Source organism: Colletotrichum aenigma (genome assembly GCF_013390185.1).
Source record: "Colletotrichum aenigma strain Cg56 chromosome Unknown KSG_Cg56_contig09, whole genome shotgun sequence".
Classification (NCBI taxonomy): domain Eukaryota; kingdom Fungi; phylum Ascomycota; class Sordariomycetes; order Glomerellales; family Glomerellaceae; genus Colletotrichum; species Colletotrichum aenigma.
The window spans coordinates 3,042,876-3,058,892 of NW_023500915.1; the positions used below are offsets into that span (position 1 = coordinate 3,042,876).

Genomic DNA, 16,017 nt, shown 5'->3' on the forward strand with positions numbered 1-16,017 from the left:
TTGATCTGTACCGCTGACACTGAATTGGAGTTTTCGATGGGTTGCTTTGCAACTTGACGCTCTCCAACACTGCCAGGACCCTGCTACTCTACGGAGAGAGCTAAATGCTCTGCCGGATGATCTAGCAAATACGTACGCAGCGATTCTTAAAAGAATCCCGAAACGCTCGGAAGAACAGTCCATACGACTTTTGCAATTTCTTGCCTTTTCCGAGCGACCACTTTGAGTCAAAGAAGCTGTTGATCTACTGGCGGTAGAGCTTAAGGAGAAGCCTGGGTTCAACCCTAACAACAGAATGCCGATACCGGAGGAGATCACGGGATATTGCTCCGGCTTGGTAGTCATCGGCTATACTAACGAACACCGGGGAGATATGGAGATCCAGCTCGCGCATGCTACCGTGAAGGAATACCTAATTTCTGATCGGTTGTCGCAAGATGTTTCTGCCCATTTTGCGACATCGTTAGCGAAGGCCGCTACCTCGATCACAGAAGTCTGTCTTGCATATTTGTCAGAAGTGAAGCTCGTCTCGCCCACATATATCAAAGACTTGAACTTTTACAAAGACAAAGACGCAGTTTACTACCTTGAACCCGCGCCGCCCTGGTATCACTACAAACCTTTTCGCGGGGTTGCATTAAACATCTTCACCAAGATGAGATATCCGTTTGCACAGTACGCTGCAGACTACTGGATGAGACACGCCTTTCACGCCAACACCTCACAGGTCGAAACCCAGGTTAAGAAGTTCATCGACTGCGAGATTTTTCATATACTCTGCGAACCCTCCGCAGGGAATTCTTCAGCGCTATATCGCATGGCACAAAAAGGACTTACCTGGGCGATTGAGCTACTGCTGGACAAAGATGCCATTCTCTTGAGTGCCCGAGAAGATGAAAGTCTCCTCGCGGCAGCTATACAGCATCACCACGATGATACTTTCCACGTCCTCCTAGCGAGAGGTGCAAAGGTAGACAGAACTGCCGTTGTGTGTGCATCGTCCAGAGGGGACGAAGAGCTTTTCCGACCTCTGATTCGGAAGATCACTGCTGCCAACGATTGGGAGTGGTGGAGCGAGGCAGTCAAGGCTGCCTGTGCAGAAGGCCATGTCAAAATCCTGCAAATGATTCTTCAGAAGTGTGAGGAGGCTAATATCACGCGCTGCATCGAAGGCGAGTGGATATACGACGCATTCAAAGGCGGCCATAACGCTGTAGTAAGGGCACTTCTTGATGGTTCCTCGTATGCGACTTTTACCGCCCAGGATTGGAGGTCTGCAAGTTACAACGGCCTCTATGGGTTGGTGGAGATCTTGCTTGCGAAGGATACTGATACCGACGCTGCGGGCCGCAAAACGCAAGCTTTGTCTATTGCGACTGAGAAGGGGCATGTCGAAATTGTCAAGCTACTTTTAAAAAGTGGCGTAGGGACTGGAAAGTCGGTTTTTTCCGCGGCCACCGAGAGCCGCGAAGAAATTCTGAAGTTACTTCTCGAAAGTGGCGGAAGCCCCAACACGACTCATGGGATCGAGACTGCTCTTCAAACTGCAAGCTACAGAGGACATAAGGACATTGTTCAAATACTCCTCGGGTTTGGTGCAAGTGACAAGGACCTCTTTGGTCCTTTCGGAACCGCGTTTCAAAGTGCTGTAAGAGGCGGCAATTTGAAGATTGCAGAATTGCTGGTAGAATACGGCGAGGCAAGGAGCGGGTTCAACATAAGAGGCGTGTCAGAAAAGAGGCTAATAGAAGGCCAACTCGCTAGATTACGAAGGAAAAGGCAAAGAACAAACCCCTAGATACGTGGTCTCAGGACCCGAAGGGACACTAAGATCAGCAGATAGCCAGGGAATCGGAGTACTCTGCATGCCAAGCTTTCTGACTATTTGCACTTTGTTATCTGCTTATAGTCTTTCCGACAGTGGACGGGGTCCAAATCTTGCTAAAAGACCAGAACTATGTGGCCTAAGGGCCCAAAAAGACTGATATTAGTTATCAAAATAGCAGGGTGCGGTAGCGATGCATAATGAAGGCAACAGCATAAGAAATTTGGGTTCCTCAAGTGAAGCTATCACAAGCTTTAAAAAAATGCGATTGCATCGTTTTGTTACCGTCTCTCCTATTGTACAAAAGGAGGTTCTTTGCGGTGGCATATGACTATCCCAGTGGTCACAATGACGAGTCTTCTTGCAGGCGGTTTCTTCTTTTCCAGGCATGTCATCATTTTCTCCACTGCTTGAACAATGAGAAGGTTCGTGAGCAGAAGGACTATCTACCTTATGGAGCACCAAACAGCAACCTTTCCACAAGATGACAATTCCTTCGTCTGAATACGGAGCATTGTGGAGTTTAGCAATATCAACGACTACGGGGTTTCGTGCCTCTTCCTCGCGTCTCGCGTCTCGCGAGAAGTCATCGCCTGACTTGCACCGAGGGTAGCCGCCTGTCTCCACCCCAATGACCGGGGCTTCCGGGAATGTCTCGGACATTGAAGCTTTGAATACAACCAGAGCTAGAGTTCTCCCGCTCAAAGTTGAGCTTCCTATCCCTTGAGTCCAGCTATGACTATGAGACAGACCGAGTTCTGTTTTGTAATCTTCAGTTCCCTTCTCAAGTCTTGTGGACAACTTCACAAGATGAGAATTTGTGGGCGTCACGAATACGTCATATATGGAACCCTGACCAGGTTGTCACAGAGACTATCGCAGTAGCAACACTACACACCAAAGTTCCAAGAGGGGTCGCGGCGTGTACAGAAATCCACCCCGCGGTGGAAATTTTGGAAATGCTAGTAATCGATGGGGTTTCCTTGGGCCACACCCACTGTAAGGAACCTGTCACAAGCAGTGGGATTGAAGCCAAGGAATTGCCGTCGCCGTTTACGAGTTGCTCAAAGTAAACGCCGACACCGGTACAAAAGTCCATATATTCTCACGCACTATCTTCAGTCCCTGTTGGAACCCCTTCCAGCACTCATCACATTTTACCATACAGAGCCCCACATCAGTCAATCACCATGTCAGATCTCACAGCACTGCCCAAAGGCTCGCTCATCCTCGTCACCGGAGCGAACGGATACATTGGAGCGCATGTCATCGATAACCTACTGAAGCTAGGCTATCATGTTCGCGGTACGGTTCGCGCTGAAAAGCCGTGGCTGAGGGAGCTGTTCGGTAAGTATGGTGAGGGTGTCTTTGAACAGGTCGTCGTGCCGCATCTGGAGGATGAGGAAGCCCTCGGTCATGCCATGGCTGGCACTGCCGGTGTCGTGCTTGTCGTAAGAATTTCACCACAAATTACCTTCATCTACTTACATAGACCTCAGGCTTCAGATCTTTCTTTGAGCAACGACCCTCAGAAGGTTATTCCCTTCGTTGTGAAGGCCACAGAGACTGCACTTTCAGCTGCGGCCAAGCATGATAGCATCAAGCGGGTCGTTCTCACTTCGTCTGCCTTTGCAGCCTCTACTCCCGAGGCGAATGAGACTGGTGTCGTTGTTGATGAGAAGACTTATAATGAGCGTGCGATCAAGGCAGCCTGGGATCCGAACACTCCTGCCAACCGTATGCCTTTCATGGTCTATGCAGCTTCCAAGGCAGAGGGTGAGAAAGCTGCCTGGAAGTGGGTTGAGGAGCACAAGCCAGGCTACGTCTTCAACACCATCCTTCCGAACTTCACCGTCAGTCCTCTACACCACTGCAAACTCGCCGAAAGGTCTGGTAGCTGACGTTAATAGACTGGAGAAATCATGCATCCCCAAATGTCTGGTTCAACCATGAAAATGGCCGCCGACGTGCTAACAGGCAACCACGCCCCCCTGAAGGCCTTCATGCCTCGTAAGTGATGGCTTGCCGTGGCGTTTCGAACCTGCACGCTGACAAACCTCAGAACCCTACGTTGACGCCGGTGATGTTGCGCGTCTTCACATCGTCGCTTTGCTCGCCGAGTCTGTCAAGTCCAAGAGGATCTTCGCCGCCGCTCGCCCGGTCAACGTGTCTGATTTCATTGACGTCCTGCGTGAGCTCAGACCAGACAACAAGCTGATCCCGGAAAAGTACGCGAACGATGGGCATGACCTGACTCAGGTGCTACCGCTGGCTGAGGCCGAGAAGCTGTTGCAGACGTACTTTGGACAGAAGGGCTGGACGCCATTGAAGGAGAGCGTCGAGGCGGGAATTCGCAATTTCTGAAAGGCTTCTTAGTTGTCTGTCTGCACATGAAATTGCACATGAACCAATTGACCGCAGTCCGTTGAAAGTTCACGATCTACAAGTTGAGCCTAGATGAGTTCTAGTAGTTTTCTATGAACCTACTGCGTCAGAGCTTAGCCCGCAGAGACTCCATCCAGTTGTGAGCCAAAGCTTTCTTCTCATTAACACTCAACCCGTCGATACCTCCTCCCTTTGCTCGTTCCAACTGCAGCCATGTATCGGACTCAACAGCCATCCAACTAGCCATCACTTCAGCGCAAGTCTTGGGGTCTTCCATGGCGAGGAAATGACCCAGTTCAGGTAAAACCTTGACGTCAACGCGTCTCCTCTCTCCGGGCTGTTTTGCGTAATGCAGAGCGCAGGTTCGGGTCTGCCAGTAATCCCTGATATCATTATCGCTTGGAGTGTCTCTGCCGCCGCAAAGAAAGAAGGTGCTGCAGGTAATGTGAACCAGCATGTGGAACATGTCGACAAGGCCGGTTTGATAGACAAGTTCTGGCTCTTTTGTGTTATCGCCGTGGATGAAGGTTGGCTTGAGGTAGTTGATGAGCTCGTGATACTGTTCCGTAACCAGTGGCACTGACTTTGTATTGCTTGGTCCCTTGGACGCGGTGTTATCGTTGTTCTTGATGGCGAATTCCATGAATAGGTCGATGACTTTGGGGTCCCAGGTGCTGAACATCTTTCTGACAGACTTCTCAGCTGCCTCCCGATTCGGCCAATGGGTTCTTCGCCTAAGGGTCATATAATCAAAGCCGAGCCCATCGAGACCCACCTCCGGTGGGCTGATTGCAGGATCCAACAGTATCATTGACGAGAATATACGGCGGCTGATGACAGACATTGTAGCTCTGTCAACCCTTTAGCCTCAAATCAATCGCGTAGGAGCCTGTGTTCGATGACTTACATATGACAGCCTCCCATACTATGCCCTACCCCAATGATGGGCTGCTTCATCTGGTTCCGGAAGTGTGTGATTAGCTGAAGTAGGTCTTCAGAATGGTTTTGCCACGAGACTTGATGCAACCGTGTTAATCTATGGTGCTTGTTATGATGACGGGGAGCAACCCACGATCCGAAAATTGCCAGGCCTCATTTAATGAGAGACTCTTGCCCTGGAAGGCGGAATCTGCCATCCAAATTGAGTGGATACCAATTCCCCGAGCGCTTAGTCGATGTTCCAGATGACACCACATGGGCTCATAGAGTTCCTGGTGCTTTTAGCATCGAGCTTCTGAGTCGAGCGGTCGTACGTATGATGTGTTCACCTTTGGAAATCCATTCGCATGTGCAGCAACAATCGTGACAGCTACCCGGTGAGCTGATGAGACCGTTCGCGGCGAGTACTGCTTGACTGCTAATCGGACGAACGCAGGTCCGACCTCGTTGGCTTTCGGGAGTCTCGGGCATGAGATGGCATGCTCACGAACATGAAAGACTGTCGAGGCCATCTTGAACGACTTTTTGAGGAATTTCCCTGTCGCCTGTGTCTGCCTTCAAGCTGAAGATGTTTCTTCTGGTCAGATTATAAGAGCCCAGGTATGGAAGGTCATCATGCTTTGGCCGAAACCTTGAAACGACGCGCGGGGTTGACTCGCGGGCCTTTCAGGCTCTTCGGGCATTTTCTTTCCAAGAGACGCGACAACTCAATCTATTTTGATCATCACAATCGTTATTGTTCTCACTCAATCATCGCTCTTGGTTACATTTAGTATCTATCTCTCTATTTTAAATCATCTTTAAATTCCATCCTCACGTCTCCCGCACAATATCATGGTCATATTCCGGGTTCACCCAGTCCGGCTCGCCGCATCGCTGCCTAATAGACCCGCCGAACCAGTGCAGTGCCGCCAGCGCGGGGATGGAGAAGAATATCGTGATAATACCGTGTCCCGCAAACGTCCAGGAGTATCCCACGCCATCGACCCACGGCGCGATGAAGAAGGGGTCGACGAAAGCGCTGAAGTTAAGCAGGACGGCGTAGAAGGTGATGACCGCCATGCTCTGGAGCGGGTACGCGTCGACGACGTATGAGCAGATTGCGGTGTTGCCCATCTGGATTCCTGCGCCGACTTTGAAGACAGAAAATGTTAGCAACATGCACATGTAGCTTCTTCGAAACTGCGGTGACTTACACAAGGCAAAGGCGACCTGACCGACCATCCAGTGATACCCCTTGTCGATGCTGACGCCCCAGATGATGAGGCCGATGGCTGTCAGGAGGGCGGCGGGGTACGCGAGCCAGAGACGCATCTCGGCCGTCTTGATGCCGTCGTTGCGCTTGGCGAGCTTGATGACAAGCCAGTCGCTGAGCTTGCCGGAGAAGAAAATCTCGGAGATGAGGGTTCCGACAATGAGACCGATGAAAAAGAGACTAGACGACAATGTGTTAGATATGCATTAATGAGTGACAAGGACCTGCAACAGAAAATAACTTACCCCTGAGTCTGCGGAGAGTAGTCTACATACGCCACGGGAATCATCGTGATGACGGACAACACCCACCAATACCACCCGAAGCAGTACACGCCGGTCGAGATGGGGACGACGGGGAACTTGAACAGCTTTCCGAAGCGGATGATCGAGTCCCACGACTTGGGGTGCTTCATCGCAGGCACGGGCTTGACGTTGATGAACGCCAGCTTCTTCGTCCTCTGGATCTCGACCGCATCGGCGCCCATGGTGCCGGTCTCCAAAGCTTTCTCATCCACCACACCCGTCGCCGGCACGAGCCCCTTTGTCTTGGAGAGCATGTAGTCGCGCGGGTAGAGCGTCTCGGGCAGGAAGGCCAGCTCCGCGGCCAGGATGACGGCGAAGAAGATGGCCGTCAGCCACTGGATCCAGTAGTGGTCGACAAGATCAATAAAACCGCCGATGAGCGGCCCGGCGAGTAGGCCGAGGTCGATGGCCAGCACCCACAGGCCGACCTTCTGCCCGCGCTCGTGCTCGAAGAACATGTCGTTGATGATGGCGAGGCCGACGGTCGCGGCGGGGCTGACGCCGAGGCCCTGGAAGAGGCGCGCGGCCATGTAGCCGCCGTAGGTACTGGCCTTCGCGGCGCCGATGGTGGATGCAAAGGCGACGAGGGTGCCGAGGATGAAGATGGGCCGGCGGCCGATGATGTCGGCGGGCGAGGACCAGATCAGGGGCCCGATGGCGAGGCCGAGGGCGGGGATGGCGACGGTCCAGTTGACCATCTCGAGGGTGAGGGAGTATTGCTCCTGGAGCTCGGGGAAGGAGGGCACCGTTGTTGTTGTGATGTAGGTGAACATGAAATAGCTGTGAGATTGGGTCGTATTAGCTCTGTCGCGAACCGGCCAATGTCTCAGGCGTGAGGAACTTACAGAGCCATCACAATAGCGAGGATGCTGTTCTTCTGGAAGGCGGACCAATTCAATGGGTCGAGAGGGTCATCTTGGACGGGCTGTGGGTGGACGCTGAAGCCGTCCTTTGTGATTGTGACCTCCTGCGTCGCTTTGCCGACTCCGTGCTCCCCGGATGGCGGAGGGATCGTCTTCTCCTTTTCGGTGATGTAGTCGGCCATCTCGAGTCGCCTTTGCCTTCAAGAATGGTTTCAAACAATGCGAAGATGCGATTGAGCGACTGGAAGAAACCAAAAAGCCAAGTCGCCGGAAAAAGGGGTATCTCAGAATCACACAAAGTCACCGCAAGCAGCTCGCGAACTTTGAATCCAAATAACCGGGACAGCGACAGACATATATCAATTCACATGCAACTTTCTTATCTGGATGATCCTCACTGCATGGTAAGCCAGTAAGGACAACCTCCGACACCTTCACCCCAGCTCATCCCGTCCTCCCACGCGAAAGGGAGATGTGCGCAAAAACAGACAAGCTTTTTCCTGCATTGCGAGCTGCCCAATGACTGCCCCAGACGCCTGTTAGTAAATCCGTTTGAATAAGCCTGTCCGAACATCCTACTGGACAAAAATGGCTCTGGATGATGGCAATTGTGCCTCTTGAGTGGTCGCAGAGCTGCCGTAGATAAGGCAACCCGGGAGGGGAAGGGATTGTTGTTGTTCCCGGGGGAGACAAGGGGGGACCCGCCAAGAGATAAGGACCGTCGCATCTGCAGCACAGCAGCCCATCATAGTCTTATCTGCTGCCTTCAAAAGCTGGGACTACCGTTGGAAAGAAGAGTGATGACGACCAAGACGTGCAGAGCCTGATAAGATGCCGCTGCACCCCCGGGAAGCATGTTGCAGATGCATTTGGTTGCCTCGAAGCAGAAAGGCTGCTACACGTCCTGCAGATTTGCGGGGCTTGGATGAGATTCTGGAAATGCCCTCAGCTTTTGCTTGCATGAGGCCAACACTTAGGACTGATAGTTACAGCAAAAATAGACACAGGATGAGATGATCTAGCACTTATGTTTAATCGTCAAATTTACACATTTAGGAAGAAGGCGTTTGATGGCTTATCGTGGCGTGTTGTTTGGTGATGGTCCAATCTCCACGCATGGCTTGGGCGAAGGTTTCGGATGGGATGATCACCCTCGTGGCACGGTCGCGCGCCGTTTTGGAGGCTTGAACAACGTTTACTACTGTTTCTCAGCTTAGATGTGAAAGAATCATGTTTCACAGACCTTCATCGACGTCTGCAGATTCTGCATGTCCCCAGATCCACGAGAGCGGTTCGGTTCGATGACGACCTCGAAGGGTGACACAGAGATGATCATGTCTTCTATCCAGGCACCAAATGCCGTGCCACACCTCGCTTGTATCAATCCCAGCATTCCAGAGAACTAATCCAAGATCTGCCGCCCCCCCCCCCGCGATTGGTCTCCCGCGGTCGAAGACTTGATCAATACCAATGTCTAAAAGACATGCAACCTCTTTCATGCCGGGCGATAAGCGAGGATCGCGTGGGAGAGCCAATGATGAGTGCAGGAGATTTTGATACGATACCGAGCAACAGCCACATAGGCATCCTATTCATGTGTGGCTTTACGGCTTGATAAGTAGCTGTGGCTGGTGAGGCTAAGAGCGAACGCCATGTGTGGCTTGCGTCGGTGCGGAGGGGAGTCCCGTCAAACGTCGTAGTATATATCCATGCCAACTCAATTGGAAAAGTCAAGCTTCCTCCTTTGCCGTGTTGAATCATATAACGGGGGAAGCCATTAAGTGCATGGGGCAACTCATGACTCCCGGCGGTCGGCAAAGCCGGACGGAGAAACGACCCGAGTCATGGGGTTCGGACGACGGAATGCTGCCGGTGCTTGTAACGGCTTTGATTTCGTTGGCTACGGGATCCTTTCAACACTTTCCCCTCGTGCACGGATCGAAACGGGATGGGAAATAAGGGCGTTACGGCTTGATTGCTGCCAAGCGAAGGATAATCCGAAGATGCTGGCGAATATTCAACCTACCTAAGTACTGTTCTCTCACCTATTATCCTGTCTTACTAAGGGGAGTCTACGCTCACGTTTCGGTAGTGATATGATGCCAACTATTGTTGTGGAGCAGCTTGGAGGATCAGCGACTGCGGGATGGTCACGCAAAGTCTCCGAACAGTGTCACAATTGCAGGATCACATCATCGAAAAGATCACAGAAAGGTGAAGTAATGTCAGGACGACCAATCTATTCAGCCCACCCCTTCCCATTCATCTAGATACATCTCACCCGGCACCGCCGCAGTGAGAGAGAAGGACGGCTTGAAGCCGTATTTTTCCACAGTTCCACATTGCTGTCCAAAAAAGCTTCCCAACAGGTGTTGTCTATATGTACATTTGAAAAAAGCCAACAAACCATTGTTTGTCTCATACCGCCGTGTCTAAGTCTGCCTCAGAGAGAGCAAATTTAGTTGCGGACGACGTTGTGCTGGCGAGCCATGCGGCGCGCGAGGCGGCGGCGGCGCTTCTCCTCGCAAGAAGGCTTGGCGGTGGGCTGGGCAGCGGCGGCAGAGGTGGCAGCCGGGGCAGAGGAGACGGCCTCAGCGGCAGCGGAGGTGGTGGCAGCCGCGGGGGCGGAGGTAACAGCAGCCGGGGCGGAGGAAGCGGCGGCGGCAGCGGAGGTGGTGGCGGCAGGGGCAGCAGAGGAAACAGCGCCGGTGGAGCCGCCGGAGGAAGAGCCGTCGGTGGCGAACTTGGAGTCGAGCTCAGGGCCGGGGATGACGTAGGACTTGAGGGAGTTGTAGATGGAGATGAGGATGCCGGCGTCGGTGGCCTTGTAGAGGGCAGTGCCGAGGGTGCCGGCGGGGGCCTCGGAGCCGGAGCCGGTGATCTCGATGTTGAAGCACTGGGGGTAGTTCTGGGCGCCGTTCTCCTGGCCGGCGGAGTGCAGGGCGATGATCTCGTGGCGCCAGACGTACTTGCCAGGCTTGACGTCCTCGGGAATCTTGATGGACCAGGTGTTGTTGTTGGCGATGAGCTCGTCGCTGGCCCACTGGTTGTTGCCGGCATCCTCGAGACCCTTCTGGCCGATCTTGAAGAACTCGAGGGTGGCCTTGTCGACGGTAGCGCAGTCGTCACCGCAGGGGGCGAGGTAGTCGATGACGGGGCCCTTGTGAGACTCGGGCCAGGTGTTCCAGAAGAACTTGACGGTGGCGCCGGCGGCGGCGGTGGCGGTCAGAGCGGCGTTCTTGGCGCCCTTGTGGCAGATGATGTCGCCGGAGGCGTAGGAGGAGGGGTCAACGAAGCCGTTGTCGGTGTTGGTCGCGGACCATCCGTAGACCTCGGGGGGGCTGGCCATGTAGGGGTAGGAGGTGACGTCGTAGCCCTGGAACTCCTTACCGTCGACGGTGAAGTAGTTGACGTGGCCGTGGCCGAGGACGGAGGCGGCGCCGGCGAGGGCGGAGACAACGGCGGAGGTCTTGAAGGAAGGCATCTTGGTGGTTGTGTTTGGTTGGCTGGGGTTTCCAAAAGTTGGGATGGTTGATGTGGAGTGAGTGAGTGGAAAGACTTCAAGTCGAACAGTGAACTTCAGTCAATGAAGTGAGTGAATGATTTTCAAAAATGAAAGAAAGGTGCTGTAAAAGCAGGGAAAGAGTGTGGGAATGGAAAGCAGCGGATGAGCCTGATGGGTGAGGAGGAGAAGGAGAGAAGCGAATGTTGAGGGCGACGACACGGGAGACTTATATCTCGAGATGAGGAAGAGGGAACCACAGAAACCACAATCCACAGGCGCCAATACCTAGCGTCTGCCTGCCTACCCTCCCCGTTCGTAGGTCGTCGTCGTTGTCGTCCGTGGGACCGGCCGCCTGCGTAAGCGTGGCTGCAGGACAATTTCGAGCGGGACCATCAGGAGACGGCGCCATCGCTCATCCCATGTCGACATACATGCTGGCAGGACACCACCGCGGCCCCATCTCCGTCCATCAATGATCACGGAGGTTGGCTCCCCTCCCAGGGGAGTGCCATGGCTTCCAAGGAGCCCCTGCGCAAATCCAGGTGGTCCAGCGGCGCAAGGCGGTGGGCAGAGTGACAGGCACAGTTTTCGTCTCTCCTTGGTGTGCAGTGAGGAGCCGTGGTGATGCAGTGGGTTGGTGTAAAGAATGTCTCGAAGCGGGGTTCGTCGTTGAAAGCCAGGAGACGGGAGCCCCTGCATTTCCAGAACGACAAGGAGGGGGAGGTAGTGGGGTTGGGATGAACGGGGCCGGGATCTGGGATCGTAGCTACGGCCGAGACGAGGCCATGGCGGCTGGAAAGATGCCCATAGGCCACAGGGCGGGAAAACAAGCGGGGACACTGGCCATGCTGGGCAGCTATCGCGAAATCAAGCCGTTTCAGCGTAAATGAAAGGTGGTGACGACCTGGGTAGCATCCCGACGTGCAGGGTTTAGGTCGCAGTCCAGCCCGGTAGTGTAGGCACGCCGAGGAGATACCTACATACTAGCCGGGCCCAGCTTTAAGGCGGCCCAGAATGGTGAGATGCTACGCGGCAGGCGGACTTGTCGTTCGCTTCGGCGGCGCACGGCAATGGCGCGGTGGTGGCTTGGAGTTGCAGCGTAAAAAGGGGGGAGGTAAGGCGGAGGGAAAATCATAGTTGCAACGGTTATGGTGATCAGGCCCTCGATAATCTAGGCGACGATGGCCGGACTCAGAGACCGATGCACGGCAGGTTGAAGCGGACTGTACACCAAGAAAGAGAAAGAGGCGGACTCAGAGCATGGCTTCCCGGATCAACAATAACAAACAACGGCCAAGCAAGCGGAGGCCACTATGAGCAGAGGAGATGAAGTGATATTGGCAGCGGAAGGCTGAGCTGGGATGAGAAAGGTGAATGCGGCCAAGGATGACTGCAGTTTGGGCGGTTCATCTCAGCGCTTCAGCGGCCTCTCAGTCCATGTTTGCTTCTGTCTGATGCTGCTGCTCCTGCATGTCAGCACACGCCGCACTGCCATGGAAAACTCGTACAGGGCGGTGCCCGGTTTGGCAGCGGGATGATTGACGCCTGGATGCCTGCAGAGTGCAGCCTGACTGATGGATGACTGGGAGGATTCACTGAGCCCTGCCAAGTTGGCCACCCACCTGTATGTGTGCCTGGTCTAGATGGTTCCAGTGAAGCCGATATCCGATTTGACTGGAGAACTTTTGCAGGATTTTGACACGACTGGGAAGGGGACGAGTGACGAGTCCGAGAAGGCGGGCGGGTACATTGCCAATAAAAGGGAGCAAACCAGAAGAAGCAAACGCCGGGTGGAGAGACGCCACGTCTGTGGTTCGTGAGATGAACTGAGGGGACTGCTCCTCCGTCCGGATGAGGATGTGCTGACAGTGTTGTATTTTTTCATTTCCTTGGGGCTTTTCTGGGCCTTGTTTGCCCAGGCTGAAAGGATCACGGCAGCGCTTGGCGTTCGCTCAATGCCCCCAAATCCAAGAGCGTCTGTTCTCGAAGCAGCGGATCTGGCCAAGAGGCTCGATGCGGAAGCCGTTGGTGCTATGATGGAGAGCCAGAGCCAGAGCCAGAGCCCTGGCTGAGCAATACCGGCTGCCGTCTTGGCCTGATGGGTTCGACCATGGTTGAGGAGATTCAATGGAGACGCTGGTTACTTGGTAGGCGGGATGAAGATGGAGTCGAAGGGGGGCGAACTCGTGGCATCGATGCCTCACTTGCTGTGCCTCAATGAAGATGCAGGTGTCCGTACGTATTCGTACGAGCTGCCAGGTTCGGGATGCTGATGCGGACGGTGGCCTGGCGCTATTGCTTAGCCTCGGAAGGGGAGCTGTAGGTTAATCTATCCGCAACTCTGTGTGGCAGCGGTCTCGATCGTTGCTGCACGGGGTTCAAGGGCTAAGCAGAGACTTGTGCGTGATTTGTGCCGCTCTCTGCAGAGAAAGTGGTGGTGGTGGTGGTGGTGACTGTTCTCTTTCATCATGTTCAGAGTGTGGTTCGGGGGTAAAGCTGACGGGACCCATCCTTGGGGGCAGAAATTTTGGGGATCGCCCAGCAGCCGCAACTCTGTGCCTGCCCGGACCAACACCTTCTTTCCGCGCTGCAATCTGCCCTGAGTTCAGCTATGGAAGATTCATCGGACCGTGGGTTAGGGGGGATGTCATCCCTGAACCCATGGATGATGGCCTCTGGGCTTCCCTGACGATGCCTGCCCTGTGGCCGTTCCTTTGGGTCGTCATGTCCGCTGTGGAGAGAGGCAGGGGAAGAACTGTTCAGGGGTATCCGTAAGGAAGAGTCCAAATGCAGGGGGACACCTCACCGACATGCCCACATCCCAAGGCGCTGAATGCTCTGAGAGAGGCAGAGAGCGCAGGCAAGCAGCCCCTGACCCAGATTTTGCACGCCCTGAAACCGACTCCTCCACCCTCGGGGACCCTCAACTCATCAACTCTTGGCAGCGAACACCTCCTGGGCCAATCTATCTCGCAATCTATTCCGCCTGCACGGCATCGCCATCTTTTTCCTTGCCTCTCTCAGGACGGCAATTGAGACGCACAGCAGCCTGATGGAGCAAATTTGCAGTTCCCTCAGGTTATGGTGCGGGAACCAGGGCTCCCAGCCGTGACCTCCCACATTGTCCCGAGCTTTTTACCCTTTCAGGCCTTTTCTGGTGTTTTCCATGAGTCCACCATTGAGAATCCTTGAGAGTAGCTTACAAGGGGGAGCAAGCACACAACATGATTGATCTGTAGAGTGCTGTGAAGTTGTACGTACACAGGCACAGTACAGAGTACACAGGGGGAAAGCCTTGTTTACCGATGACGTTGCGGTCAGTTGAACCGGCTCCCACGTCGGGAGCCACTTACCGCATTCGAGACCCCTCGACGCGTCTGGTCTTCTGTCGCATTTTCGTACCGCTTTCCGGCCTGTTCGTAACGTGACGATGGGGGTCCCTTTCTTGTGAACACACACACAGACATCGTTGCCTTTCCAGAATCAACTCACCAACTCGTTGCCGTACCACCGGAGCCGAATCACGGGACTCTTCCCGTCTTACATCCCCAATTGAACCCGTCCCATAATTAATCTCATCCGTCATGCCGCCCAAGAAAGCTGCTGCCGCAACGCCGCTGGCCTAGGCCGACGCGAATCGCGTAAGGGCGCCCAACAGTGCTGCTGATGCCGCAAAGGTACGCAACCGCGAATATCTCTTTGCATCTTACCTGCATCAATCAAAATCATCATCAGATCATTATAGAAATTTAGCATGTAACCCAGCGGTTATGCAAGTCTGCACGCCTCAGCGGCTAAGCAAGCCGTCTTACTCACTCATACACCTAGAAATGAGACGCGTCTAGAACCCGCGAAGCGCCCAGTGACATCATCGCACACCACGACTAACATCGTGAACCACTCCCCTCACAGCCAGCTCCCCAGTCCCGCAAGCGCAAGTCCGACGCCGTCGACGACGCCTGCGACGCGCCCGCGCCCAAGAAGGCCACCACCACGAAGAAGAAGAAGGACGACGACCCCCTCCCCGACCTCTCCGGCATCGCCCTCCCGGGCGACGACGACATGTCCGTCCCCATCTACGACAGCTGCCAGACCGTCCGCACCAAGATCAACGCGCACCTGCGCAAGCCGGGCGTCACCAAGGCGGCCTTCCTGCGCGCCTGCGTGAAAGCCGCGTACGGCGCCGACTCGGAGCACAAGATCGCGGGCAACCTGCTAACCAACTTCCTGGCCAAGAAGGGCCCCACCGCGGGCAACACGAGCAGCGTCTTCTACGCGGCGTACGTGTTCTTCGAGAAGCTGCGAATCCGCGACGGCAAGCCGAAGAACAAGACCCGCGAGGAGATGGAGGCGCGCTGGGGCCCGGAGGGGTTTGATAGGGAGCATGATTCTAGTCGCGGGTACTTCTGCGCGGCGGGCACGGCGCCGGTGGTGGATAAGTATGGCAGGGTGAGCATTGTGCCGACTGGTGGCGGCCGCGGGCGGGCAAGGGGTGGGTGGATGTAAGGGATTCTCTGTCCGTGTATGAATATTTGTTAGTTTTGGTCGGATTTGCTTCTTGGCTGTGTGTTTTTAGTAGGTTTAGACTTTTAGGTACGAATAGGTCACTCTACAGCGGTTTACTACTACCCAGTACCTGCTTTTCAGTGTACTAGTGATGGTGAGGTGTTATACATGAAGGCTCAATCCTCTCATATGCTAGCAACTTGCTTAGAGATTTGTACTTAGGTAGTCAGATATTGCTTCACTGTATGCGCCCGTTCATATCTCAAAGGTTTACAAGCTTCTGTTGCAACAACATGTTTCTACGGTCCATCCAATAGCTTACGCGCCGTGAGTAGGGATTTCCATACAATTTGTCCCTTGTCTAGACTACGGCAGACATTTCATGCCATCATCGCGCCAACTCGCATCTTCGATTCTTTTTACGAACATCAAGA

The 16,017-nt window shown here is 54.2% G+C and overlaps 6 protein-coding genes across 6 annotated transcripts; 3 read left to right on the forward strand and 3 right to left on the reverse strand.

The window, feature by feature from the left end:
- Positions 1–295: 295 nt before the first annotated feature.
- CGCA056_v013469 (Ankyrin repeat domain-containing protein 50) lies at positions 296–1,798 on the forward strand (the record flags this gene model as incomplete). Its single annotated transcript, XM_037328713.1, has 1 exon — positions 296–1,798. One exon carries the CDS (start codon positions 296–298, stop codon positions 1,796–1,798), a length of 1,503 nt encoding a protein of 500 aa, XP_037173433.1.
- A 1,217-nt stretch (positions 1,799–3,015) lies between these two features.
- Positions 3,016–4,189, forward strand: ALD2-1 (Aldehyde reductase 2; the record flags this gene model as incomplete). Its single annotated transcript, XM_037328714.1, has 4 exons — positions 3,016–3,276; positions 3,325–3,678; positions 3,736–3,835; positions 3,888–4,189. 4 exons carry the CDS (start codon positions 3,016–3,018, stop codon positions 4,187–4,189), a joined length of 1,017 nt encoding a protein of 338 aa, XP_037172909.1.
- Positions 4,190–4,316: 127 nt separating this feature from the next.
- Positions 4,317–5,346, reverse strand: ACTT2-1 (Abhydrolase domain-containing protein ACTT2-1; the record flags this gene model as incomplete). Its single annotated transcript, XM_037328715.1, has 3 exons — positions 4,317–5,061; positions 5,118–5,226; positions 5,283–5,346. 3 exons carry the CDS (start codon positions 5,344–5,346, stop codon positions 4,317–4,319), a joined length of 918 nt encoding a protein of 305 aa, XP_037172910.1.
- Positions 5,347–5,962: 616 nt separating this feature from the next.
- Positions 5,963–7,754, reverse strand: CGCA056_v013472 (putative MFS-type transporter; the record flags this gene model as incomplete). The annotated part of the gene is made up of 4 exons (XM_037328716.1): positions 5,963–6,282; positions 6,346–6,584; positions 6,650–7,489; positions 7,555–7,754. 4 exons carry the CDS (start codon positions 7,752–7,754, stop codon positions 5,963–5,965), a joined length of 1,599 nt encoding a protein of 532 aa, XP_037172908.1.
- A 2,276-nt stretch (positions 7,755–10,030) lies between these two features.
- On the reverse strand, positions 10,031–11,056 carry cel61a-1 (Endoglucanase-4; the record flags this gene model as incomplete). The annotated part of the gene is made up of 1 exon (XM_037328717.1): positions 10,031–11,056. One exon carries the CDS (start codon positions 11,054–11,056, stop codon positions 10,031–10,033), a length of 1,026 nt encoding a protein of 341 aa, XP_037172738.1.
- Positions 11,057–13,187: 2,131 nt separating this feature from the next.
- CGCA056_v013474 (uncharacterized protein) lies at positions 13,188–15,583 on the forward strand (the record flags this gene model as incomplete). The annotated part of the gene is made up of 2 exons (XM_037328718.1): positions 13,188–13,224; positions 14,994–15,583. 2 exons carry the CDS (start codon positions 13,188–13,190, stop codon positions 15,581–15,583), a joined length of 627 nt encoding a protein of 208 aa, XP_037172740.1.
- Positions 15,584–16,017: the final 434 nt, after the last annotated feature.